Source organism: Oncorhynchus mykiss, chromosome 23 (genome assembly GCF_013265735.2).
Source record: "Oncorhynchus mykiss isolate Arlee chromosome 23, USDA_OmykA_1.1, whole genome shotgun sequence".
NCBI lineage: Eukaryota > Metazoa > Chordata > Actinopteri > Salmoniformes > Salmonidae > Oncorhynchus > Oncorhynchus mykiss.
The window spans coordinates 41,654,474-41,681,738 of NC_048587.1; the positions used below are offsets into that span (position 1 = coordinate 41,654,474).

Below are 27,265 nucleotides of genomic sequence, written 5' to 3' on the forward strand. Positions count from 1 at the left end.
GGCTGCTGCCTACATACAGACTTGAAATCATTGGCCAATGGATCAATGGACCACTAGTCACTTTATTAATGCCACTTTAATAATGATGTTTAAATATCTTGCATTACTCATCCCATGTATATACTGTATTTTATACCATCTATTGCATCTCGTCTATGCTGGTTGCTCATGGCCCATCCACATATTTATATGTTCATATTCTTTTTCCATCCCTTTACTTAGATTTGTGTATTTGATAGATGTTGTGGAATTATGAGATTAATTGTTAGATATTGCTACATTGTCAGAAATAGAAGCCCAAGCATTTTGCTACACTCACAATAACATCTGCTAACCATGTGTATGTGACCAATAAAATGTCACTTGATTTGATTTGACACTGTGTTTTGGTAAGGTGATGTCCAGTGCATCTAATTAGCATTTAACACTCACACGAATCCCAGAACAATTACAGAGAAAAGGCTGGAGAGAGAGAGAGGGAAATGGAGGAGAGTGTGATGAGCATGAAAGAGGGATGAAGTGTGAAAGAGTAGTGGGGATGCTTTTAGCCTCTCCGGCAGAGGAGTAATGACCTATTACAGAGCCAATTGTAGACAGTGTATTGCAGAGTTGGCATTGCACACACAAATTGGTAATATTTCCATGCCGGGGGCCTAAACACAGCATTATATTAGAAGATTCCAGCACTCTGGACCTTGAATAAGCACCACTCTACAACCATATAAATGCTTATTATAGAGCTTGATGCAATGATGTGCTTGTTGCAATTGATATACAGTATTTTGCTTGATAGTGAACTCTGTGATTCCAGGGGTTTGTATTTCTCTGATTGTCCTTCAGATTGTTCTAACAATTGACAAGCCTACATAATGCATTCCATATGGCACCATATTCCCTATATAGTGCACTACAAACTAAGGTTAGGGTTAGGTTTAGGTATTAACTCCGAAATCTTAAGGTTAGGCATTAACGCTGAATGGTTAAGATTCGGGATACCCTTAAAACAAAAATTTACTTCCTGTTGCTGGATTTGAACTTGCAACATTTGAACTTCCAACATTTGAAGTAAGATGCAGATGCCTACCCCAATACCCCATCCCCCTAGCCAACCCAAAACCTACTTGAAGGTAACAGTGCTCACTGTTGTCCCTAGTGGCCGGTTTCCACATTATCTCCTGACGTCCTCAGGCATGGATGGACGTGGAATACTGACTTGTACCACGGGTGACCTGGCTGGGCACACACACTTTGCATGCCATCCCTTCATCAAGGCCATTGCAATACGAGCAGCACATGCTATTCTGCTTAGACAACCCACGTATCCTCTGTTTGTCGCTCTCTCCGTGCTTCAAAGAACTCCCAACTCTTTCCAACAAGCTCCACTTTGAAAAACACAACTTTGTAATTAGAGTGGTGTCAGTGCGATTGTGATGTTGGCCGTTGATTTGGCCTGGGGGGGCCGTTGAATAGCACTGATACTGCCTCAATCAGGAACTGGCTTAATTGGAATTAGAGAGAGAGGGGAGCAGTTGAGGAGATCTGTGATGTAGGAGAAGGGGGGAGAAATCTGCAGATAGTGTGGTGTGTGTGTGTGATGGGGTAGAATGGAGTCAAATCACTGCAACAGGAACAAACCACGTCACCGTGTCACTGGCATCAATCAATAAAGACTTGGAGGAATGAGCATGGCTGATAGGAGAGGGGGTCTGAAATGTCTCTTGAATATATAGTATGTTCAGATTTAATCAGATAATCTTAGACACCAAAATACCCCACAGCTGGAAAAATTAAATTAAATAACCATCCTACTTTCTTTATAGATACCATTGTATTTTTTTATTAAAGATTTACAAGAAGGACCTACCTAACTATATAATGTAGATGTGGCAGCCTATGAGAATATTGGAAGCATGGCTTATTGGAGGCATGCGTTTAAGATAGCTTTTTTTGGGCACCCGTTAGAGTAAATGTCATTCCAGTTCATCATATTAAGTTTGTACACTAGAACCGTGCCGTTTCTTCCAATGTTTATGCATATTACGTATTCAAATATAATATTAATAACATTGCTTTATTTAACTAGGCAAGTCAGTAAAGAACATATTCTTATTTACAATGACGGCCTAGGAACAGGTTAACTGCCTTGTTCAGGGACAGAACAACAGATTTTTACCTTGTCAGCTCAGGGATTCAATCCAGCAACCTTTCGGTTACTGACCCAACGCTCTAACCACTAGACTACCTGCCACCCCAATATATATAGTAATAAAGTGTTAACTATTCCAACTTTGGGATTTGCTTAGATATTAGTTTATTAGTCACATGCACAGTGTCACAGGTGTAATTTCAGGGTACAGTGAAATTCTTAAGCTCCCAGCTCCAGGGTTCCTCAAGTCACCACTAATTCAAGAGTGTACTGAAGGGAAACAACACCGTGTAGGAACTTCCACCGGTATAAATGGGTTGTGATTGATCTGTTGTCGCGGCGATTAGATTGCCATTGACAGGGGACTAGAAGGGGCCCCTGGGGGACTGACAGGTCGCTCCTGAGGAACAATCACCTGCACTTTTATTCAACTGCATGCAATTGGAAACACAATGACACACACACACACACACACACACACACACACACACACACACACACACACACACACACACACACACGCACAGACAATCTGTTTTCCCGTGCCAAAATGTGCCATGTGAAAGCCTATTATTATATGACAAAAGGAAAGAATGAATGAGCATCTTACAAAGACCTTACATTTCCGATGTCAGCAAAGTAAATACCAAGTCAGTGAATCAAGTGTTTCCCCACAGGCTCGTAGGGCAAAGCACTGCTAACAGGCGACAGAGAGATGTGACTAATCTCCCACTCAACGTGACCAATAGCCAAAATGTCAGTGTAAATCAAAAATAGTTCCACCATGCCCAGGATGACCCCAGGGCTCTCTACTGTACGGCTCTCTACCAACCCTCCATCTCTCTCTCCCTCATCTTCCTATCTCCCTTTCCCTCCTTTTTTCATTCTCTAGCTTCTCTCTCCCTCTCAGCTATGGCTCCTTATCAAACCATATGTCATAGTTTCACTTAGAAATTCAAAGTTTTATGGATGAACATCTATTTTTGCTGCATTCATTCTGCATGGTTACAGGGTTAATTACAGAGAAAAATAAAACTCAAAGGGTTAAGTTTAGGTATTAATTCTGAGTTAAGGTTATGGCTATGATTTGGTATTCTCATGCCTTGCTAGCACATTGTAAACTACCATGGAGCAGTGGTCAGAGCAGCTTTGACCTGAGTAGCGCACTTTGCCGCCAACCATCATAACTTTGTGCCAGTGCTGGGCAACAGGAAGGCATATATCGACGTTCTCAGGACCTTTTCAAATGTCCAAAATTGAAGTCTAGTGATCAGCCTGCCCTACCAACCCTCACCCACAGAGCCATCACAATATCTCTCCCTCCCTCTCTCCTTGTACCAACCCTCACCCTCACCCACAATCTCCTCTCCCATATCACCTTCTCTCTCTCTCTCCTCTCCTCCCCCCTCCTTCTTCTTTTCCCATGCAAACACAGAGCAGCTGCAAGCCGGCCTAAAGTATGAAGAAAAATGCCAGGTGGCTATTTGTAAATAATCTGCAATTAATGTGCGTTATTAATAATAGATGACCTGGTTGTTACTGTAGAGATTTATACAGATGGTGGTGAAGGGATCTTCTAGTCCTCTTTTTCAATTAAGCATGGTCAGAGAGATAGAGAGAGAGAGAGAGAGAGAGGAGAAATGAGAGAGAGGAGAAATGAGCGAGCGAGATGAGTGAGAGAGAGTGAAAGAGAGAGAGAGACAGAGCGAGAGAGAGCGAGAGAGAGAGAGAGAGGGAGAGAGAGTGAAAGAGAGAGAGAGACAGAGAGAGAGAGAGGGAGAGGTATGTCGCTCGGCAGGCTGAATTAAAGAGGCTTTTTGTAGCATTTAATAGCCATTCATTGGCGGACTGCTGACACAGTGTGAGAGCGGCGCTCGGCTCAGCTAGCCCAGGATTTATAGCTGGCTCTAATGGGCATGCCCAGAACCAAAGGACTGCAGTCAGCACATTACCTCTCTCTGCCGCTCCCACTCAACCACACACACAGGGAGGAGCACACACACACAGGGAGGTGCAAACACACACAAGATTTCAAGTGCGGATGCAGGCACACGCGCACACACACACTTTTATTTTTATTGATCACACACCTGTGAGGACATACACTTGTGCACACACCCACACGCACACACACACACACACACCCATACACACACACACTGACCTGCCCAGCTTGGGTTATCCATACAGCTGACAGTGGCGAGTGAAGGGACTTCTGTGCTGCCCTGAAGGAGACACAAACATTACAACAACATTAGTACAAACATCACAACAGTGCTAGTACAATAATCCCTGAAAGGCAAACCAACTTGATAAACACATGACTTTGATAGTCATCCTCATCATCATCGTTAATTCTATGTGAAGAATGATGATTGGCAAAGTTTATTTATTGTATTTAAAGAAATAGTGATATTGCCAACTACAACCTCTACACTCTTAGAAAAAAGGGTTCCAAAAGGGTTCTTTGCAGAGGGACAGGGTTCTATCAAGAACCGTTTTGATCAGAATAACCCTTTTTTGGAAGAAAATGGTTCCTTGTAAGGCAAATGGTTCTACCTGGAACCTTTAACATACTGAGAACCGTTTTTTGGAAGAAAGGGTTCTTTGAGGATTATTTGGAAGGTATGAAGGATTCTTTGGGAGGCAAGAAGGGTTCTACATAGAACCATATATAATATTTCCCAGCATGCTCTATCACAGGGAGATTTTCAGAATGGTTTATTTTACTATAATATCTGTGTTTTTGCGTTGCTTGGTTGATAAATGTTATGCTACACAAAGATAAACAACAGTTTTCTAAACAAATCCAATATGTTAGAATTGGGTTTATTGCACCCGTTACTGAGATGGTTGTTCCAGTTTAGATGAGTGAGGTAGTCTCAATTGTTCTGAATGCAAATTGTGGGAGATTAACATTTTCACTTGTTGGATATCCCAACTCTGGCTAGATTCCAACAGGAATTACATATCACTTGGCAAGCTTGCATAATGTGACTTGCAGTCCTGCTGTGTCCTGTAAACCAGGAGACTCATGACACCCCTGTGTTAGGGTATAAGTTGACCCTGTATTGTCTTAAATCATTACATTTCAAAGGCTAGGAAGGCTGGTGGAACTGTTCTAGGAAGAACTCAACAAAGATAAAAGGGTTGTTGGTAGAACCCTTCGTAGACAGTTCTAGGAAGAACTGTTAGATATTAGAATGGTTCTTGATGAAACCCTTTTTAGAGGGTTCTAGGCAGAACCCTCCATAGAGGGTTCTAGGTAGAACCATATACATGGGGTTCTTTGAAGAAACCCCTATGAGAACAAACTGAAGAACCCTGTATGGTTCTACTTGGCACCTTTTGTTCTAAGAGTGTAGTAGATTATTAAAGTGTGAAATATGACAAACTATATCCACTGCAACATCGAACCTTTATTACACACATCTGTATCCTCAAGCCACAGAGAGAGAGAGATGAGTCTACGGGGACAAAACCACAGGAGCCTGGGGGCCCAGAGAAAAGAGAGGGATGAAGAGGGAGTAGAACATGCGGAAGGAGAGAGGAGGAGAAATGACAATCTTGCAAGTTTACTTTTGGAACAGCTATGCCATACACAAACCTCCAGTGTGTAATACCATATTAGCTGTAGTGGACCCTAGGGAGTACATGCTGTCTGAGTGAGCAAACATTTCTCAGCTTGGTGCTTTATTATGATAATGAGCATAGTGTAATGGCAGCGAGTGGGGCCTATTCAGATTAAAAATGCATGGAGGCATGGAAGCTAGGGACGTTTCTACTGACAAGGAGAGGAGCGGCAAATCTGATGCATAGATATAACCCTTAAGGAGAGAGGGGGGGGGGGGGGGGGGGGGGGTGAGAGATGCAGAGGGAGGGAGAGAGAGAGTAAAGGAGAGGGAAAGAGAGAGTGAGTGAGTAATTAAGTGAATGAGAGGGAGATAGAGGCAGAGGGGAGGGGAGGGTGAGAGAGAGAGAACGACAGAGAGAAGGAGAGCGGGAGAGCTAGAGATACTATAGTAAACATGCTCTCTCTCTCTCTCTGTCCTAGTATGCCTGTCAGTGTAGGCATGTTTCAAGTTGGCATTGAAGTTGGCATTTGGTCCCTAGAACCTAGATATAGACAGCACAGAGTGCATGGAGTCCACCTGTGGGAAGTTCATATTAGCCTTTATATTAGCCTGTCTTTATAATATCTCACAGTTGACAGTGCACGTCAGAGCAAAAACCAACCCATGATGATGAAGGAATTGTCTGTTGAGGCAAAGATCTGGGGAAGGGTACCAAAACATGTCTGCAGCATTGAAGGTCACCAACGACACAATGGCCTCCATAATTCTTAAATGGAAGAAGTTTTGAACCACCAAGACTCTTCCTAGAGCTGGCCACCTGGCCAAACCGAGCAATTGGGGGAGAAGGGCCTTGTTCAGGGAGGTGACCAAGAACCCGATGGTCATTCTGACAGAGCTCCAGACTTACTCTGTGGATGTCCAAACTTTGACTGGTACTGTATATATAATATAATTTAATAGAATTGATCATCATTGATTTAGATCTACTGTAGAGACAATTAATGTAGTAAAACAGATGTATACCTGATTTTGGGACCTAAGCCAAAGTCATCCCTCATCTGATCAGACACAAAATAAAGTGTTTCCTCAGCATGATGTGTGCAGGTTGGTGGAGGGTTGATGAATGGTTGATCAGGCCACTGGACAGGTAATAATAATCACAGAATGACTACATCAACAGTCACTCTAGAGATTAGTAAATGCTGCTCTAGATGTTCATGGCGAGCAAAGATGATGTCATCGCGTGAGAAATGGAAGTTGAAGCTTCACGGATTCATGAGTACAAGAGCGTGTGCACCAATGCGCGTGTGTGTGTCGTGTGTGTGTGTGTATCCCTAGTCTGTAGGTCTGGCAGGTGACTGGAAGTGAGTCCCAGTTATTAAACATACGATTAATCAAATCAAGTGTAATAACTCCAATCAAATTATAACAGCCTCCTGTGTACCATCATACCATCACAGGACTGAGAGAGGAGAGAGGGGGAGAGAGAGGAGAAGGAGGGAGAGAGAGGGAGAGAGTGAAGGATGGAGAAAGAGGGTTAGGGGGAGAGATAGGGAGTGGAAGGGAGAGAGAGGGTTAGGGGGAGAGATAGGGAGTGGAAGGGAGGGAGAGGGTTAGGGGGAGAGATAGTGAGTGGAAGGGAGAGGAGGAGGGAGAGAGAGAAGGATGGAGAGAGAGGGAGAGAGGATAAGGATGGAGAGAGAGGGGTAGGGTGAGAGGTAGGGAGTGGAAGGGAGAGGAGAAGGGAGAGAGAGGAGAAGGATGGAGAGAGAGGGTTAGGGTAAGAGGTAGGGAGTGGAAGGGAGAGAGAGGGTTATGGGGAGAGATGGAGAGTGGAAGGGAGAGGAGGAGGGAGAGAGAAGAGAAGGATGGAGAGAGAGGGAGAGAGGAGGATGGAGAGAGAGGGTTAGGGTGAGAGGTAGGGAGTGGAAGGGAGAGGAGGAGGGAGAGAGAGGAGAAGGATGGAGAGAGAGGGAGAGAGGAGAAGGATGGAGAGAGAGGGTTAGGGTGAGAGGTAGGGAGTGGAAGGGAGAGAGAGAGCTTAGGTATGAGAAGAGGCACTATGACCGCACAAAGAGGAAGATCAGAGAGCCTACTGACTCGACCAGATGTAGAAGAAATGGATTCCTCGGTTGTAATCTCTCGTAGTCAGACGCACTTGTGGAAAGACGCATGTAATATAACCGGTATCATAGCATCTGTCAGCAGACTATGGGATGCAACAACTAACGAGGAACTGGTTCGTTCTGGTTCGCATATTTTTTTTGTATTTGCATCTTTCAAATAAAGGACGGGGAGGGGGCATTTGTCTCTACATTGTAATGAAAAACTGTAATTTATATTGTAATTTTTGGTATTACCAACAATAACATACTGTTGAAATGTTTTACTGTAAATTATGGTGCATTGTGGGAAAATGTTTGTGGGTGGGGAAGTAATTGATGTATTTTGAATGGTGCTGTAATTCCATTCCACAGAATAAAGTAGTTTAACATGTTTTTGGAGCTCCAAAAACTGTGACCAGTTTTGGTTTTGACCCCTAATGCAGGAAAACTGATATCCATTTTAACTCATTTCCACCAGCATGTTAAATGTGCAACCCAGAGGGGAAAAAACTCTAGACCATCCTTACTCCTGTCACGCCCTGACCTTAGAGAGCCGTTTTATTTCTCTATTTGGTTAGGTCAGGGTGTGATTTGGGGTGGGCATTCTATGTTGTCTATTTCTTTGTTGTTTTTGCATAGTGTGGTTCCTAATCAGAGGCAGCTGTCTATCGTTGTCTCTGATTGGGGATATACGGTCATTTTTTGTGTTCGTTATTTTTGTTTGAGTGATTCTTGACAATAAAGCTCATGAACACTTTCCACGCTGCGCTTTGGTCTACTCTTCCTTACGACGACGAGCGTTACAACTCCACACACAGAGACATGTACATAGCTCTCCCTCGCCCTCCATTTGGCAAATCTGACCATAATTCTATCCTCCTGATTCCTGCTTACAAACAAAAACTAAAGCAGGAAGCACCAGTCAATAAGAAAGAGGTCAAATGAAGCAGATGCTAAACTACAGGATTGTTTTGCTAGCACAGACTGGAATATGTTCCGGGATTCTTCTGATGGCATTGAGGAGTACCCCACATCAGGTGCGGCAGGTAACCTAGTGGTTAGAGCGTTGTACTAGTAATCGAAAGGTTGCAAGATGGAATCCCTGAGCTGACAAGGTAAAGATATCTGTCGTTCTGCACCAGAATAAGGCAGTTAACCCATGGTTCCTATGCCGTCATTGAAAAAATACTTCTTAACTGACTTGCCTAGCTAAATAAAGGTAAAAAATAAATAGTCACTAGCTTCATCAATAAGTGCATCAATGATGTTGTCCCAACAGTGACTGTATGTACATACCAGAAGCCATGGATTACATGCAACATTTTATTTAACCTTTATTTAACCAGGAAGGGTTCATTGAGATTAAAATATTTTTTTCAAGAGCGCCCTGGCCAAGATAGGCAGCACCAAGTCATTACAAAAAAAGTAGACAGACAGACAACATGAAACTACAAGTAATCTAGTAAAAACCATTGAATTCACAAGAGTATAAAATAGCAAATTAAAAACATTGACCGGTCATTGAATCAGCCTCAAAATCCTTCATCAGTGATTTTAAAAAAACAATCTGGACAAGTTCTTCCAGTTTAAAAGTATTTTGTAAGGTGTTCCAAGACGATGGCGCAGAGTACATAAAAGCCCTTTTACCAAATTCAGTTCGGACATTTGGAACAGTTAGCAGGATAAAGTCCAGCGAACGAAGAGAGTACCCACCACATTTCTGAACAATAAAAATGCACAAATAAAAAGGGAGTAAACCCAAAATGGCTTTGTAAATGAAAGTATACCCGTGACTGAGCCTACGAGTGACTAGAGAAGGCCAGCCAACCCTGGTATACAATGTGCAGTGGTGCGTAAGGGTTTTGCAGTTTAAAATAAATCTCAAAGTGCCATGGTAAATAGTGTCAATTGATCTCACTGAGCGGAAGCATTCCTGTATAAAATATCCCCATAGTCTAGTAAAGGCATAAATGTAGCTGATACTAGCCTCTTTCTGGCTTCAAAAGAAAAACAGGCCTTATTCCTAAAATAAAATCCCAATTTCAGCTTAATTTGTTTTATAAGTTGTTGAATATGCAATTTAAAAGAGATGCTGTCATCAATTAAAATTACAAGATATTTATGAGGTTACAACCTCAATCTCCTTGCTCTGACAGGTAGTAATAGGTGAAAGGTTCAGAGGTCTATTTCTTGCAATAGAAAACACCATTAGTTTTGTCAGTATTGAGGATAAGCTTTAATTGACACAAGGTATGTTGAACAGTATAAAAAGCAGTTTGCATGTTCTAGAAAGCTTTTGTAAGAGAAGGCACAACAGTAAATAACAGTATCATCAGCATAAAATATGAAGTTGTGCATTTTGGATATTTTTGTCTAAATCATTTATATAAATAGTGAATAAGAGAGGACCAAGTACAGAGCCTTGGGGCACACCATTCAAGACAGACAATTTAACAGGCATAAGCCCATCAAATTGAGTGCACTGAGTTCTATCAGACAGATAGTTAGCAAACCATGCAACTGCATGCTCCGAAAGACCTACACTCGGCAATCTCTGCCTTAGTATAGCATGATCAACTGTATCAAAAGCCTTAGCGAGATCAATAAAAAGTGAGACAGTGCTGTTTTTGTCAATGGCTTCAGTGATATCATTTAAAACTTTCATGGCTGCTGTAATTGTGCTATGCTTCTTCCTGAAGCCCGATTGGTACATTGGTAAAATATAGTTAGTAAATAAAAACTCTTTTAGCTGTTCACTTACAAGGGTTTCAAGTATTTTCACCAGGGTTGACAGCTTTGAGATTGGCCTATAATTAGAGTTGGATCTCCCCCGTTTAAAAGTGGTAGGACAAATGCTGATTTCCAGATCTTTGGAATTTCATTACATTCCAGGGTTAGATTGAACAGAGATGTAAAGTGGTTCAGCTATGAAATCAGCTGTCAGATTTAAAAAGCAGGGATCCAAAAGATCAGGACCTGCAGGCTTTCTCTGATCTAAGGATTTCAGGGCTTTATGTACCACCTGCACTGAGAATGGCAAAAAGCTAAAAGTTTGACCAGCTCTCACTGGTTCATCCACACATGGTTGTACAGAGACAGAGGACACTGAATCAAACAGCCTACCAGATGATACGAAGTGCTCATTGAAAATTCAGCATTTCAGCATTTTTGTCATATATAGCAACAGAGTCCTTCAAAACACATGACGGTAATTCATTAACATTACTGTTACCAGACATAGACTTAATAGCCTTCCAAAACTTTCTAGGGTCATTCAGGTTATCAGTGGGAACAGACATAAAATATTCAGACTTGGTCTTCCTGAGAAGAAAAGAACACTTGTTTCGTAACTGCCTAAAAATAAGCCAATCAGCATCAGAACATGATTTCCTTGCTTTAGCCCAGGCTAGATTACAGTCGTGAATAATACAAGACAGCTCAGAGGAAAACTATGGACTATCCCGCCCTTTAACCCTGAATCTGCGGAATGGGGCATGTTTGTTTACTATTTGGGAAAAACCATCATGAAAGAATTTCTAGGCAGTTTCCACATCAGGGATAAGCTCAATCTTGCTCCAGTCAACATAAAACAAATCATGAAAGAAAGCCTGCTCATTAAAACACTTCAAATTTCATCCACGTAGAGCTGCCGCTTTCAAGGAGTGGGTGTATAACTTGGAAGTTTATAAGATATCCCGCTATGCCCTCCGACGAACTATTAGACTACAAAGTGAAGCACAGCCACGAGCTGCCCAGTGACACAGCCTACCAGATGAGCTATATTACCTCTACTGTATGCTTGCTTCGAGGCAAGCAACACTGAAGCATGCATGAGAGCATCAGCTGTTCTGGACAACTGTGTGATCACGCTCTCCATAGCCAATGTGAGTAAGACCTTTAAACAGCTCAACAATCACATGACCTCAGGGACAGACGGATTACCAGGACGTGTACTCTGAGCATGTGCTGACCAACTTGCAAGTGTCTACACTGACATTTTCAACCTGTCCCTGACTGAGACTGAGTCTGTCCCTGACTGCCCTTTCCCACCTGGACAAAAGGAACGCCTATGTGAGAATGTTATTCATTAACTACAGCTCAGCGTTCAACACCATAGTGCCCTCAAAGCTCATCACTAAGCTAAGGACCCTTGTACAAAACACCTGGTACAAAACAACTGGATCCTGGACTTCCCGATAGGCCACCCCCAGGTGGTAAGGGTAGGTAACAACTAATCCGCCATGCGGATCCTCAACATCCCTTAGGGGTGCGTGCTCAGTCCCCTCCTGTACTCCCTGTTCACTCATGACTGCATGGCCAGGCACGACTCCAACACCATCTTTAAATTTGCAGATGACAAAACAGCCTGTTCACCAACAACGATGAGACATCCTATAGGGAGGAGGTCAGAGACCTGGCCGTGTGGTGCCATGCCAACAACCTCTCTCTCAATGTGATCAAGACAAAGGAGATTATTGTGGACTACAGGAAAAGGAGGACCGATCATGCCCCCATTCTCATCGATGGTACTGCAGTGGAGCAGGTGAGAACTTCAAGTTCCTTGGTGTCCACATCACCAACATACTTTCATGGTCCAAACGCACTAAGACAGTTGTGAAGAGGGCACGACAAAGCCTGTTCTCCCTCAGGAAACAAATGAAAAGATTTGACATGGGTCCTCAGATCCTCAAAAGTTTCTACAGCTGCACCATCGAGAGCATCCGTTACAGCCTTATTCTAACAATCTACACACAATGCCCCATAATGACAAAGCAAAAACTGGTTTTGACATGTAAATGTAATAAAATAAAAAACTGAAATATCACATTTACATAGGTATTCAGGCCCTTTACTCAGTACTTTATTGAAGCACCTTTGACAGTGATTACAGCCTTGAGTCTTCTTGCTATGCCCCTGCAAGCTTGGCACACATGTACAGTATATGGGGAGTTTTTCCCCATTCTTCTCTGAAGATCCGCTCAAGCTCTGTCAGGTTGGATGGGGAGCATCGCTGCACAGCTATTTTCAGGTCTCTCCAGAGATGTTCGATCGGGTTCAAGTCGGGCTCTGGCTGAGCCACTCAAGGACATTCAGAGACTTGTCTCGAAGACACTCCTGCATTGTCTTGGCTGTGTGCTTAGGGTTATTTTCCTGTTGGAATGTGAACCTTCACACCAGTCTTAGGTCCTGAGAGCTCTGGAGCAGATTTTCATTAAGATTCTCTCTGTACTCCTTTCATCTTCCTCCTGATCCTGACTAGTCTTCCAGTCCCTGCTGCTGAAAAACATTCCAACAGCATGATGCTGCCACCACCATGCTTCACTGTAAGGATGGTGCCAGGATTCCTCCAGATGTGACGCTTGGCATTCAGGCCAAAGAATTCAATCTTGGTTTCAGCAGACCAAGGAATCTTCTTTCTCATGGTCTGAGAGTCTTTAGGTGTCTTTTGACAAACTCCAAACGCTGTCATGTACCTTTTACTGAGGAGTGGCTTCCATCTATCCACTCTACCATAAAGGCCTGATTGGTGGAGAGCTGCAGAGATGGTTGTCCTTCTGGAAGGTTCTCACATCTCAACAGAGGAACTCTAGAGCTCTGTCAGAGTGACCATCAGGTTCTTGGTCTCCTCCCTGACAAAGGACCTTTCCCCCGATTTCTCAGTTTTGCCGGGCAGCCAGCTCTAGGAAGAGTCTTGTTGGTTCCAAACATCTTCCATTTAAGAACGATGGAGGCCACTGTGTTCTTGGGGACCTTTAATGCTGCAGAAATGTTTTGGTGCCCTTCCCCAGATCTGTGCCTCGACACAATCCTGTCTTGGAGCTCGAGCTTGGTTTTTGCGCTGACATCCACTGTCAACTGTGAGACCTTATATAAACAGATGTGTGCCTTTCCAAATAATGTCCAATCAATTGAATTTACCAAATGTGGACTCCAATCAAGTTATATAAACATCTCAAGGATGGTCAATGGAAACAGGATGCACCTGAGCTCAATTTCTAGTCGCATAGCAAAGGGTCTGAATAGTTATGTAAATATGATATTTCTGTTTTACATTTTTAATAAATTAGCAAAACAATCTAAAACCTGTTTTTGCTTTGTCTTCATGGGCTATTTTGTGTAGAAAGCTGAGGATTATTCATTTTTTAAATCCATTTTAGAATAAGGCTCTAACATAACAAAATGTGGAAAAAGTCAAGGGATCTGAATACTTTCCGAATGCACTGTGTATATACCTTTTTTCCACAATATTTATAATCTCTGTGGTGCAAATGTTAATCTACAATTACAGGTTTGCGCCTTACATCTCGCTTTCCTTTGAATCCCTTTTTTTTGCTGTCAAAAACTGTGAATCTATGGCATCATTTCGGAGCTTATAGTATACAAAATAAAACAATGTGTTTGACCAACGGTGTGGTGTCACGTATAACAATGAAGAAAGAACCAGAATCACAGCGAAATCAGTGTGATCCCGCTACAAACAAAGCTTTGGACGTCATTGATCACATCATGTTTTTTTCAGTTGCACATTCAAAACCGCATTAAAGCTCCGGTATCAATCGTCCCATCATTACTTTTAACGGTAGAGCATTTTGCCATGTCCTTTTCATCTCTTTTGCCCTGTAGTAGCTACCAGTTTGGAAGCCTTTGTTAAGGACTCCAGAAGTGCAAGTGATATAAAACACCAAATATTCAATAATTCTGTGGCGGGCCGGGCGCAGTGCACGCTGACACAGTTGCCAGGTGTACGATGTTTCCACCGACAAATTGGTGCGGCTGGCTTCCACATTGAATGCAATGTATTGACTTAGGCGACAACGGATCTTCTCTTTTTTCCTTGTGCTATTTTCCTAACTCCCGTTACAGGACAGGAAGAAGGGAGTGAGGGAGCTATGGAGGGAGGGATGACACAAGTTATAAGGGAGGGAGGGAGAGGAATAATGGCATGGTGCGGACTGTTGTCCCTGTCACCTTCACTAAACCACATGTAGCAAATGTTAATGAGAGATCCCAAATGCCAGCGCACAGACCCACTAATGCATAACACTAGATGATACACAGTCTGAGGCTGGGCTGGGACAGGGTAGAGAGAGAAGGATAGAGAGTTGAAAAGGGAAGGATAAATTATATGGCCCCCAGGATAAAATTGGAGCAGTGAGAAGGAGGAAGAGAAAGAGTAGGAGGGGGAGAGAGAGAGGGAAGGAAAGAGAGAGAGACAGAGAGAGAGAGAGAGCAAGAGAGAGAAAGAGAGAAGGTAGGAAGGAATGAAAGAAAGAGAGAGAAGGAAGAAATGTGGAAAGGAAGGAAAGAAGCGCTGCTCTAATAAAAGCAGAGGGAATAATGGAGGAAGATCGCTGATGGGAGGAAAGTAAAAATGAAAAGCAAACTAACATTAAAGCCTCCAAAATAAAATGCACCGGTAAAATAAAGTAAAAAACATTGGCAAACACACACACACACACACACACAAACCCAAAGCATGAATAGTTACAAACAACAGCATTGTTTATATGTGTTGATTTAAGAAAATATGAGAAGCAGTAAAATGTAACAAGGATGTAAAGCTGTAAAAATCCATCATCCATCTGGAAACGTGCATGTGTGTGTGTGTGGGGGGGGGGGGGGGGGGGGGGGGGTTATTTCCGTGGACAGGAAGTCATTATTTGTCCCAGTGTGTCTTTGTTTTGTAGTGAATTTGAGGAGCAAGCGTTGCAGGTTTATGACGGGGAGATGAGAACTTCACTGACTGAGAAGGGAGGATGGGTTGGGACGTGTGGAGGGATATTCTGTAATGAATTTAGAGAGGATGCTGGGTGGTGAGTGGGTTGGCCTCGCTACAGTCGGCTGTAACTGTCTTCTAACACAGGACTGTTAAAGGCCCAGTGAACTACTTTTGTTATTTATTTATTTTTTTTTTTTTTTCAGGGGTTGCTGCAGCTATGAACCTACTGTGCATCCACGTGTGTCTGTACACTCACAAACACACACTCTTCCCTCAGTGCTGACTCCTATCCCCACTTAATTTATGTAGGGTCACACAGTGTTTCTTGGTAGTCTTAAACAAATCTATTTTGAAACAAAAGTATACCTCACACACATGGTTATGGGCCTAATCATGGAACTGATGACGATCAGTCATTGTGAACCATGCACCAGGCTCCAGGTTTAAAAAGAAGAAGACACCTGTACCATGCCAGGTATAGAGTTGAAATGTAAAACATTTTGAGTTTGCATTCCAATTTGACACTTTATACACAGTACCAGTCAAAAGTTTGGACAAATAGCCCTTACACAGCCCGGAGGTGTGTTTTGGATCATTGTCCTGTTGAAAAACAAATGATAGTTCCACTAAGCGCAAACCAGATGGGATGGCATATCGCTGCAGAATGCTGTGGTAGCCATGCTGGTTTAGTGTGCCTTGAATTCTTAATAAATCACTGACAGTGTCACCAGCAAAGAACCCACACACCATCACACTTCCTCCTCCAGATGTGTCCAGATGTACTTAAACTCTGTGTGAAGCATTTATTTGGGCAGCAATCTGAGATGCAGTTAACTCTAATGAACTTATCCTCTGCAGCAGAGGTAACTCTGGGGCTTCCTTTCCTGTGGCGGTCCTCAGGAGAGACAGTTTCATCATAGCGCTTAATGGTTTTTGCGACTGCACTTGAAGAAACTTTCAAAGTTCTTGAAATATTCCGTCATTTCGCTTTGCTTATTTGAGCTATTCTTGCCAGAATATGGACTTGGTCTTTTACCAAATAGGGCTATCTTTTGTATACCACCCCAATTCTTTTCACAACACAAGTGATTGGCTCTCACACATTAAGAAAGAAAGAAATTCCACAAATTTAACTTCTAAAAAAGCACACTTGTTAATTAAAATCCATGCCAGAGTATTACCTCGTGAAGCTGGTTGAGAGCATGCCAAAAGTGTGCAAAGCTGTCATCAAGACAAAGGGTGGCTATTTGAAGAATCTAAAATATAAAATACATTTTGATACACTTTTTTGGTGACTACAGGATTCCATATGTGTTATTTCATAGTTTTGATGTCTACACTATTATTCTACAATGTAGAACATAGTAAAAAATATACTTGGAATGTAGGTGCCCAAACTTTTGACTGGTTCTGAACATCACAGAAGACAGAAATATAACAAAACCCTTTGACATAGAAAACCAGTCTTTTGAAATAATATGTATTAATTATGAAAAATATTAATAACATGCACCATGAGGCCACTAGAGCAAGATTTGGTCATTTTGACTGCAGAAAAGGGCTAGAGAAGATGCTAAATGAGCCAGTGAGTCTCTAGCCCAGTGGCTCGAGGGCCACACCGGCAGTTTGAAATTCAATGGAGAACCAATTCTTTGTTAAAATCAATTTGCCGGGGCCTCCTGAGTGGCTGTGTAACCCATGAGGCAGCGCACAATTGGCCCAACATCGTCTGGGTTAGGAGAGGGTTTGGAAGGCTGAGATTTCTTGTCCCATCTCGCTTTAGCGACTCCTGTGGCGGACCGGGCGCATGTACACTGACACGGTCACCAGGTGAATGGTGTATCCTGTGACACATTGGTGCGGCTGGCTTCCGGGTTAAGCAGGCATTGTGTCAAGAAGCAGTGCGGCTTGCCTGGGTCGTGTTTTGGAGGATGCACGGCTCTCGACCTTTGCCTCTCCCGAGTCCGTACGGGAGTTGCAGCGATGGGACAATTGGATACCATGAAATTGGGGAGGAAAAGTGAATAAAAAAAATTGAATTTCTTCTTCTTATTATTACTTTTATGACTCGCAGGCGGATTGAAGTGCCCGGCGGGCCGGATATGGCCCATGGGCCGTACCTTTACCCCAAATGCCCTAGTTGCTGGTTTTGAAGGTATTTGCCGACATCCTCAGGACATGGACAGAGGTCCAATTTCGAAGTCAATATGGTGTGATCTCACTGCCTCTCCTCTTCTCTCTTCTCCTCACCTCTCCCACCCTCTCTCCTCCCCTCTACCACCCTTTCTTCTCTTCTCTCCTCTCCTCCCCTCTTCTACCCTCTCTCCTCTCCTCTACCACCCTCTCTCCTCTCCTCTACCAACCTTTCTTCGCTCCTCTCCTCCCCTCTTCCACCCTCTCTCCTCTCCTCCTCTCTCCTCTCCTCCCCTCTCTCCTCTCTTCTCCTCTACCACCCTCTCTCCTCTCCTCCCCTCCCCTCTACCACCCTCTCTCCTCCCCTCTACCACCCTCTCTCCTCTCCTCTACCACCCTCTCTCCTCTCTACCACCCTCTCTCCTCTCTACCACCCTCTCTCCTCTCCTCCCCTCTACCACTCTCTCTCCTCCCCTCTACCACCCTCTCTCCTCTTTACCACCCTATCTCCTCTCCTCTACCACCCTCTCTCCTCTAATCCCCTCTACCACCCTCTATCCTCTCCTCCCCTCTCCTCTCCTCTCCTCTCCTCTCCTCTCCTCTCCTCTCCTCTACCACCCTCTCTCCTCTCCTCCCCTCTCTTCTGTACTAGTACTTATAGCTGAGAGAGGGAGGTGGCCGCTTTCTCAGAAAACAGCTCTCATTTACTGCTACTTCACGACTCACAAACTTCACTTTCTGAAGACATGCAGAAAAGCCCTTCCAATATTCCATGGCATGTAATATTCTGATTCAACTTCCCATAAAATGTTAATGATTTTCATATACTGTACTATATGGTAATATGGATGAGTGTGTGTTATGGGCTGTGCTCTTTATGTCTTGGCCGAGGAACACCCTAACTTAGCAATGTGTGTGTGTGTGCGTGTGCTTGTGTGTGCGTGTGTGTGCTTGTACATCTGTGTCGATGTGCGTGTGCTTGTGTTTGTGTGTGTGTGTGTGTGTGCTTGTACATCTGTGTCGATGTGTGTGTGCGTGTGTTGGAGAGAACAGTTCTAGGGCCCCCCAAACCCATCTACATACGTTCCCTGGGGATGCATAGGTGGAAACGTGTAAATTAACCATGAATAAATGAAATGGATGAAGCGTTGTGTGTACACAGTAAATTCTCCAGTCTTAAAAAAACTAAATGAACACTGAATGAACACTTTTTCTTAGAATAGAAACATCATAATATTAGTCAAATGAATTCCAAACTCTAAAAGTAATTGGAAAGGTAGATACAAAATATTTGTGACATTGTGGTTACAACAAAAAATGTAAACAAGATGTAAACAAGATGGTGTGTTTTTATTTAGAGTAGTGAAGGACAGCTGGTGGCATTTTGAAAAGGTGTGAACATCCCCCCTACCTGCAATGTATTCGATGCTTAAGTATTCTGAAGTGTTACATTTCTACATTTCAAAACAGCAGTATAGTATTTCTTCATCAACATCTTTATGCTTTCGTAAATAAAATGACTAGAAACAGTTACCATTCAAAAACGAGCTGTTTATATAAAAAAAGACATTGCTACTAAAGAGAACAGACAAAATGGACATAGAAGGAGGCTGGCTTGATGAAAATGATGGTGCTACCTGTTCCAGGTTTAGGACCACCACGAGAGGACTTGAAAATGAGCCTGAGCTGAGAGGATGACCAAAACTATACTTATTTTGGTTTCATTGCATTTTCTTAAAAAAAATGTATACAGCCTATCAATGTGTAGGCATACTGTGTAATACAATCGATAATTAAATAAAGGTTTAATAAAAATAAAAACAATTATTGTGTACTAAAAACATGAATGTGTTTTTTTAGAGCATACAACCATGCTGACAACCATCCGCGGAGATCAGTGGACAATGGGCTGGACAAGGGGCCGCACCGAAAAGACACATGGTTGCCAAGAAAGCTGTTAGTTTCGCTAGATTCTTAAAATGGGTACGCAGCATTTGTGTGTTAATTCTTAATTGATCTACCGTTTCCATCATAGGCCACTGTAATCGATGGGGGCTCAGGGCAGTACCATTCTGCTCATCTGATGAAGGTGTACATGGATCAAACTTTGTAGACCGAGATCATTGACGTCATTGACGGCAGACCAGCAGAAAGAGGAACATTAATGGAGGGCAGAGATACAGGCGACAGCTGATGCATTTGTCCAGAGCCAGGCGGTATTGGCGGAGAGTCAGGCGGAGAATGATGTGTTGAAGAGGGGGAGGAATGAGATGGAGTCACAATCCATGCCAGGCACACCCGTGAGCTCTGGAACTCCATCTCTGACAGGCAGAGTCAACATACCAGCATTTCACTGTAAGGTCTACAACTGTTCTATTCGGCACATGCAAGTAATACAATTTGAATACCAACTGGGATGTATCCCGAGGCAAATGTGGCTTACCAGTGAACCTCCGGGTGTTCATCATTAATACTCTGTCTCAGTTTCTGTCCATGACTGATGCAACCTGAAAAAGCATTATAGACAGAGTTAATGAGTACTTTAGGTCACAGAGAAAGTCTGGACATGTCCTGCTATCCCTTATGTATCACGCCCTGGCCATAGAGAGGCTTTTATTCTCTATTTTGGTTTGGCCATGGTGTGACTAGGGTGGGCATTTTAGTTTCTTTATTTCTTTGTTTTCTGTTTCTATGTTTTGGCTGCGTATGGTTCTCAATCAGGGACAGCTGTCTATCGTTGTCGCTGATTTGGAATCATACTTAGGCAGCCTGATTTTCCACCTTAGTTGTGGGTAGTTGACTTTGTTAGTGGCCTGTATAGCCCTAGCCTAGCCCTAGCCTGTATAGCCCTAGCCTGTATAGCCCTAGCCTGTATAACCCTAGCCTGTATAGCCCTAGCCTGTATAGCCCTAGCCTGTATAGCCCTAGCCTGTATATCCCTAGCCTGTATAGCCCTAGCCTGTATAGCCCTAGCCTGTATAGCCCTAGCCTGTATAGCCCTAGTAAGATTCATGTTCGTTTTTGGTGTTTCTTGTTTTGTTAGCGACATTCTTAATAAAGGAAAATGTACGCTCACCTTGGCTCTCACATTTCCCTGACATTATGTAAGGAATTGGGCACTTTCCCAAGTTTACTACAGTATGTACTGTAGGCTATGTTTACTTGTCAGACTGCACCGTAGACTAATAAACAAATGCAAGTGGCTTATATCTTATATCAAAATCCATTAAATGCTTTATTATCCAAATGTAAAAGCACAAACTGTACAGTACTGTATTTATTCCCTAGCATCTTTATGCTTTTGTAAATAAAATAATGATAAAATACTCTTTCAAACACACATGGTCACGTTGTACAGCGTCATTATGGCTATTAGCAGGGCTATATTTGGCCCTTATTGGCGGCGCACAATTAGCCCAGCGTTTCTCTCCCAATGTTTTGGCCTTTACAAATATTATTTTTGCCTTTATTCAAATTACAATCGCTCTCTTTCATTTTTTTTACATTATAGTGGGACCTACATAAAGCTGAGTGACTCACTTGTTCATGGCTTTGGATCAAAATAAATAAGTACCAACATTCTTTCTGATAGTCTTTAATACATAACTGTTTTGGTTATCCTGACCTGGACACCATGTACTATTACAATAGCCCATTATGGGCTATTAGCAGGACAATATACTTTTACTGTGCTGCCAGTAATTTCCTGAAAAAAATACTGTATTTTTTTAACTGTGCATGTCCAAAGATAAGCAGCTGTACCATCACACTGCTTTCAACATTATGGAATGAAGATGTAATACATTTGGCAGAATATGTAACAATATTTGTGTGGATGAATATTGCTACCTTGCTGGCAATGCCCTCCAACGTGATGGGGTGATGCATACGCAACATGTTTTCCATCCTCTCTTACAAGTAGGCTGTATGATCCTGTTTGCTTTGGAATCCAGAGAAGTGACATGATACATCCCTAGTTGATATTGGCAGCTAACATGAGTGACATTCCACTCCAAATGCAGCTGTAGCCTATCTTGCTTTTTGAAAATGAATCATAGTTTCTGGCTGTAATGACAGGCTACGTTTACTCAGCGACAGTGCACGAATGTTCGCATGTGGACACATGGCAACAAATGGAGTTGGTTGAATTTAGTCGTGGTAGACTACAGTATTTCTTACAATCTTCTATTTTGACTGGAATTGTGTTGGTCATTGTTAATAAGTGCAGCATTCTGGTTCAAATAGTTTAACAACTAATACTTTCCTCAAATTGTGTCGCTTTCCTCTCTTTTTGTAGCACAAATAATTGCTCAACCAGTCTGTAACTGTGGTTGTGGGATTTTTTGTTGTTGGGGGGGTGCCCTTTGTTCTTGACCACATGCCCCCCAAAAGGGATCTGCACGGACCTATATAGAACCATTTGTTTTTAGTCTGTACTGTACATGAATGGAGGAGGCAGGGTTGTAATTGAAAGAAGCGATGAGACAGAAAGAGAGTAGGTGTCTGTATGTGTACGTGGGTGTGCCTGTGCGTGCGTGTGTGTGTGTGTGATGGATGTGTAGGCATCAGCAAAGATTAACCTCTGGAATAATGCAGAGAGCAGATGTGGCTGCTGTAAACACCTGGATTGGAAAAAGGAGTGGCGGGATAGAGGAAGAATAGATGAGGTAGAGAGAAAAGAGTGTAATATGATAATGTAATGAGTCCCACAGGGTGATGGGATGGAACAGGTTGAGTGAGTAAGTGTCTATTTGTATGGGTGTGTGTGTGCGCGTGTGTGTGCATGTGCACGTGTGTGTGTGTGTGTGTATGTGTGTATAGCCTACATTGTGTGTGAGGGTGTCAATGTGTGTGTGGGAGTCTGTGTGAATGTATCCAATACAGCTCAGTAGAGTATGTGTTTGCACGTATGTGCGCAAATATGTATTTTATGTGTGTTTTCGACTATATAATAGTTGGTATGTATCTAATCTGCTGGGCTAGTGATGCCTGCATCCTTCTGAGCTGAACTCTATTTCACGGGCTAGTAAGAGTAGCAACGGTCATCAAAATTGTTAAAAGGTTTTAAAAACATTTTTTTTTAAATGCAGCAGTTGGACAATGGATGACAATACTCCAAACTGATTAAAAAATAAATAAAAAAATCCATCAGGTATTAAATGAGTTATAGCACATGAAACATTTCACTGGCAAGGACAATAATCAATGATTTCAGGGATTTTGGTGGGTATTCAGTTATTCAATTTATTGTAAAATTTCACGGTTTTCTTTTTCATACAATGCACTCATATGTCGATTCTATGAATATATTAAAATAAAGGTGTGGAACAGGGCTGCAACCAGAAGACCATCCTCTGTCTATTCCTATCAGCAATCACCTGGGCTGTCTAGACTGCCTCATTAACTACTGTTGTTGTCACGTTCTGTTGCATAATTCAACAAGTGTGTTAATAGCATGACACCCACAGATTACAAAACCAACATGACAGCCTCTAGGTTACACCTATCTATACATACTTTATATTGTTTGTAAGATCAGACAAAATATCACTATAATCCGAAATTGGGTCAGGTTTTCAGCGCAGCTCATCCGTAAACATTTCAATCCCAAATTTTTTTTACTTCTCTTTCCTATGATGTAGGTGTCGAGATTATGTGTTAAATCCCAGACATAGCTTTATCTTTCTTATAGATGCAACAGAAAGACAATGTAGAACCTAATAAACGGCTCTCTATCCACCAGATGTGTACCAAACTCACTAAAAGTTGCAGTAATAAAGCCTCTCTTGAAAAAGCCAAACCTTGACCCAGAAAATATAAAAAACTATCAGTCTATATCGAATTTTCCATTCCTCTCAAAGATTTTAGAAAAAGCTGTTGTGCAGCAACTCACTGCCTTCCTGAAGACAAACAATGTATATGAAATGCTTCAGTCTGAGACTGCTCTTGTGAAGGTGGTAAATGACCTTTAATTGGCATCAGACCGAGACTCTGCATCTGTCCTCGTGCTCCTAGAACTTAGTGCTGCTTTTGATACCATTGATCACCACATTCTTTTGGAGAGATTGGAAACCCAAATTAGTCTACACGGACAAGTTCTGGCCTGGTTTAGATCTTATCTGTCAGAAAGATATCAGTTTGCCTCTGTGAATGGTTTGTCCTCTGACAAATCAACTGTACATTTCAGTGTTCCTCAAGGTTCTGTTTTAGGACCACTATTGTTCTCACTATATATTTGATCTCTTGGGGATGTCATTCGAAAACATAATGTTAACTTTCACTGCTATGCGGATGACACACAGCTGTACATTTCAATGAAATATGGTGAAGCCCCAAAATTGCCCTCGCTGGAAGCCTGTGTTTCAGACATAAGGAAGTGGATGGCTGCAAACGTTCTACTTTTCAACTCGGACAAAACAGAGATGCTTGTTCTAGGTCCCAAGAAACAAAGAGATCTTCTGTTGAATCTGACAATTCATCTTGACGGTTGTACAGTCGTCTCAAATAAAACTGTGAAGGACCTTGGCGTTACTCTGGACCCTGATCTCTCTTTTGACAAACATATCAAGACTGTTTCAAGGACAGCTTTTTTCCATCTACGTAACATTGCAAAAATCAGAAACTTTCTGTCCAAAAACGATGCAAAAAAATGAACCCATTCTTTTGTTACTTTTAGGTTAGACTACTGCAATGCTCTACTTTCCGGACTACCCGGATAAAGCACTAAATAAACTTCAGTTAGTGCTAAATACGGCTGCTAAAATCCTGACTAGAACCAAAATATTTGATCATATTACTCCAGTGCTAGCCTCCCTACACTGGCTTCCTGTTAAGGCACGAGCTGATTTCAAGATTTTACTGCTAACCTACAAAGCTTTACATGGGCTTGCTCCTACCTATCTTTCTGATTTGGTCCTGCCGTACATACAGTGCCTTGCGAAAGTATTCGGCCCCCTTGAACTTTGCGACCTTTTGCCACATTTCAGGCTTCAAACATAAAGATATAAAACTGTATTTTTTTGTGAAGAACCAACAACAAGTGGGTCACAATCATGAAGTGGAACGACATTTATTGGATATTTCTAACTTTTTTAACAAATTAAAAAACTGAAAAATTGGGCGTGCAAAATTATTCAGCCCCCTTAAGTTAATACTTTGTAGCGCCACCTTTTGCTGCGATTACAGCAGTAAGTCGCTTGGGGTATGTCTCTATCAGTTTTGCACATCGAGAGACAAGTTTTCCCATTCCTCCTTGCAAAACAGCTTGAGCTCAGTGAGGTTGGATGGAGAGCATTTGTGAACAGCAGTTTTCAGTTCTTTCCACAGATTCTCGATTGGATTCAGGACTGGACTTTGACTTGGCCATTCTAACACCTGGATATGTTTATTTTTGAACCATTCCATTGTAGATTTTGCTTTATGTTTTGGATCATTGTCTTGTTGGAAGACAAATCTCCGTCTCAGTCTCAGGTCTTTTGCAGACTTCATCAGGTTTTCTTCCAGAATGGTCCTGTATTTGGCTCCATCCATCTTCCCATCAATTTTAACCATCTTCCCTGTCCCTGCTGAAGAAAAGCAGGCCCAAACCATGATGCTGCCACCACGATGTTTGACAGTGGGGGTGGTGTGTTCAGGGTGATGAGCTGTGTTGCTTTTACGCCAAACATAACGTTTTGCATTGTTGCCAAAAAGTTCAATTTTGGTTTCATCTGACCAGAGCACCTTCTTCCCAATGTTTGGTGTGTCTCCCAGGTGGCTTGTGGCAAACTTTAAACAACACTTTTTATGGATATCTTTAAGAAATGGCTTTCTTCTTGCCACTCTTCCATAAAGGCCAGATTTGTGCAATATACGACTGATTGTTGTCCTATGGACAGAGTCTCCCACCTCAGCTGTAGATCTCTGCAGTTCATCCAGAGTGATCATGGGCCTCTTGGCTGCATCTCTGATCAGTCTTCTCCTTGTATGAGCTGAAAGTTTAGAGGGACGGCCAGGTCTTGGTAGATTTGCAGTGGTCTGATACTCCTTCCATTTCAATATTATCGCTTGCACAGTGCTCCTTGGGATGTTTAAAGCTTGGGAAATCTTTTTGTATCCAAATCCGTCTTTAAACTTCTTCACAACAGTATCTCGGACCTGCCTGGTGTGTTCCTTGTTCTTCATGATGCTCTCTGCGCTTTTAACGGACCTCTGAGACTATCACAGTGCAGGTGCATTTATACGGAGACTTGATTACACACAGGTGGATTGTATTTATCATCATTAGTCATTTAGGTCAACATTGGATCATTCAGAGATCCTCATTCAGAGATCCTATTTATGCTGGAGTAGTTAATGTGTCAGGGGGCTACGGTCAGTTTGTTATATCTGGAGTACTTCTCCTGTCTTATCCGGTGTCCTGTGTGAATTTAAGTATGCTCTCTTTAATTCTCTCTTTCTCTCTTTCTTTCTCTCTCTCGGAGGACCTGAGCCCTACGACCATGCCTCAGGACTACCTGGCATGATGACTCCTTCCTGTCTCCAGTCCACCTGGCCGTGCTGCTGCTCCAGTTTCAACTGTTCTGCCTGCGGCTATGGAATCCTGACCTGTTCACCGAACGTGCTACCTGTCCCAGACCTGCTGTTTTCAACTCTCTAGAGACAGCAGGAGTGATAGAGATACTCTTAATGATCGGCTATGAAAAGCCAACTGACATTTACTCCTGAGGTGCTGACTTGCTGCACCCTCGACAACTATTATTTGAACATGCTGGTCATTTATGAACATTTGAACATCTTGGCCATGTTCTGTTATAATCTCCACCCGGCACAGCCAGAAAAGGACTGGCCACCCCTCATAGCCTGGTTCCTCTCTAGGTTTCTTCCTAGGTTTTGGCCTTTCTAGGGAGTTTTTCCTAGCCACCGTGCTTCTACACCTGCATTGCTTGCTGTTTGGGGTTTTAGGCTGGGTTTCTGTACAGCTGATGTACAAAGGGCTATATAAATACATTTGATTTGATTTGACAATGTATTCCATTTCAGCCATTACCGGGATGTGTTTGACAGGTCATGCCAAACATTTCCCATGGTCTTAACGTTAAATGGAAAAAAACAACAGGCACAAGCAAGATTATGAAAGAGTCACAAGAGTAAAATTAACGCAATCAATCCCACAAGATATAAATGGATTTCGCACACGTCAAACACATGAAATAGATGGGTGGGAGCAACATGCGCGTTGCTTGTAAGAGAGAGTAGTCATCTGTTCTTCTAACTACATAAACCACATACAACGCATTCTGGAAAGTTTTCAGACCCCTTGACTTTTTCCACATTTTATTACATTACAGACTTTTTCTAAAACTTATTATTATTATTATTATTTTCATTCTACAGACAATACCCCATAATGACAGACCTAAATCTGGTTTATTGATGTATAAAATGTATTACATTTACATAACTATTCAGACCCTTTACTCCGTACTTTGTTGAAGCAAATTTGGCATTTGTTACAGCTTCGTGTCTTCTTGGGTATGACGTAACAAGCTAGAGCACCTGTATCTGGGGAGTTTCTCCCATTCTTCTCCGCAGATCCTCTCAAGCT

At 42.4% G+C, this 27,265-nt stretch overlaps 1 protein-coding gene across 6 annotated transcripts in view; it reads right to left on the reverse strand.

The window, feature by feature from the left end:
• LOC110502777 (RNA binding protein fox-1 homolog 3) overlaps positions 1 to 27,265 on the reverse strand; it is a 739,581-nt gene that overhangs the window by 348,611 nt on the left and 363,705 nt on the right. For 5 of the 6 annotated variants that reach the window (XM_036960469.1, XM_036960467.1, XM_036960470.1 and 2 more), the window contains one exon: positions 4,311 to 4,371. In XM_036960469.1, coding sequence (XP_036816364.1) covers positions 4,311 to 4,332 — 22 coding nt within the window. In that variant the 5' untranslated portion in view covers positions 4,333 to 4,371. Of the gene's footprint in view, positions 1 to 4,310; positions 4,372 to 20,122; positions 20,187 to 27,265 lie in introns of all 6 variants that reach the window. The other variant, XM_036960466.1, reaches the window with a different exon arrangement.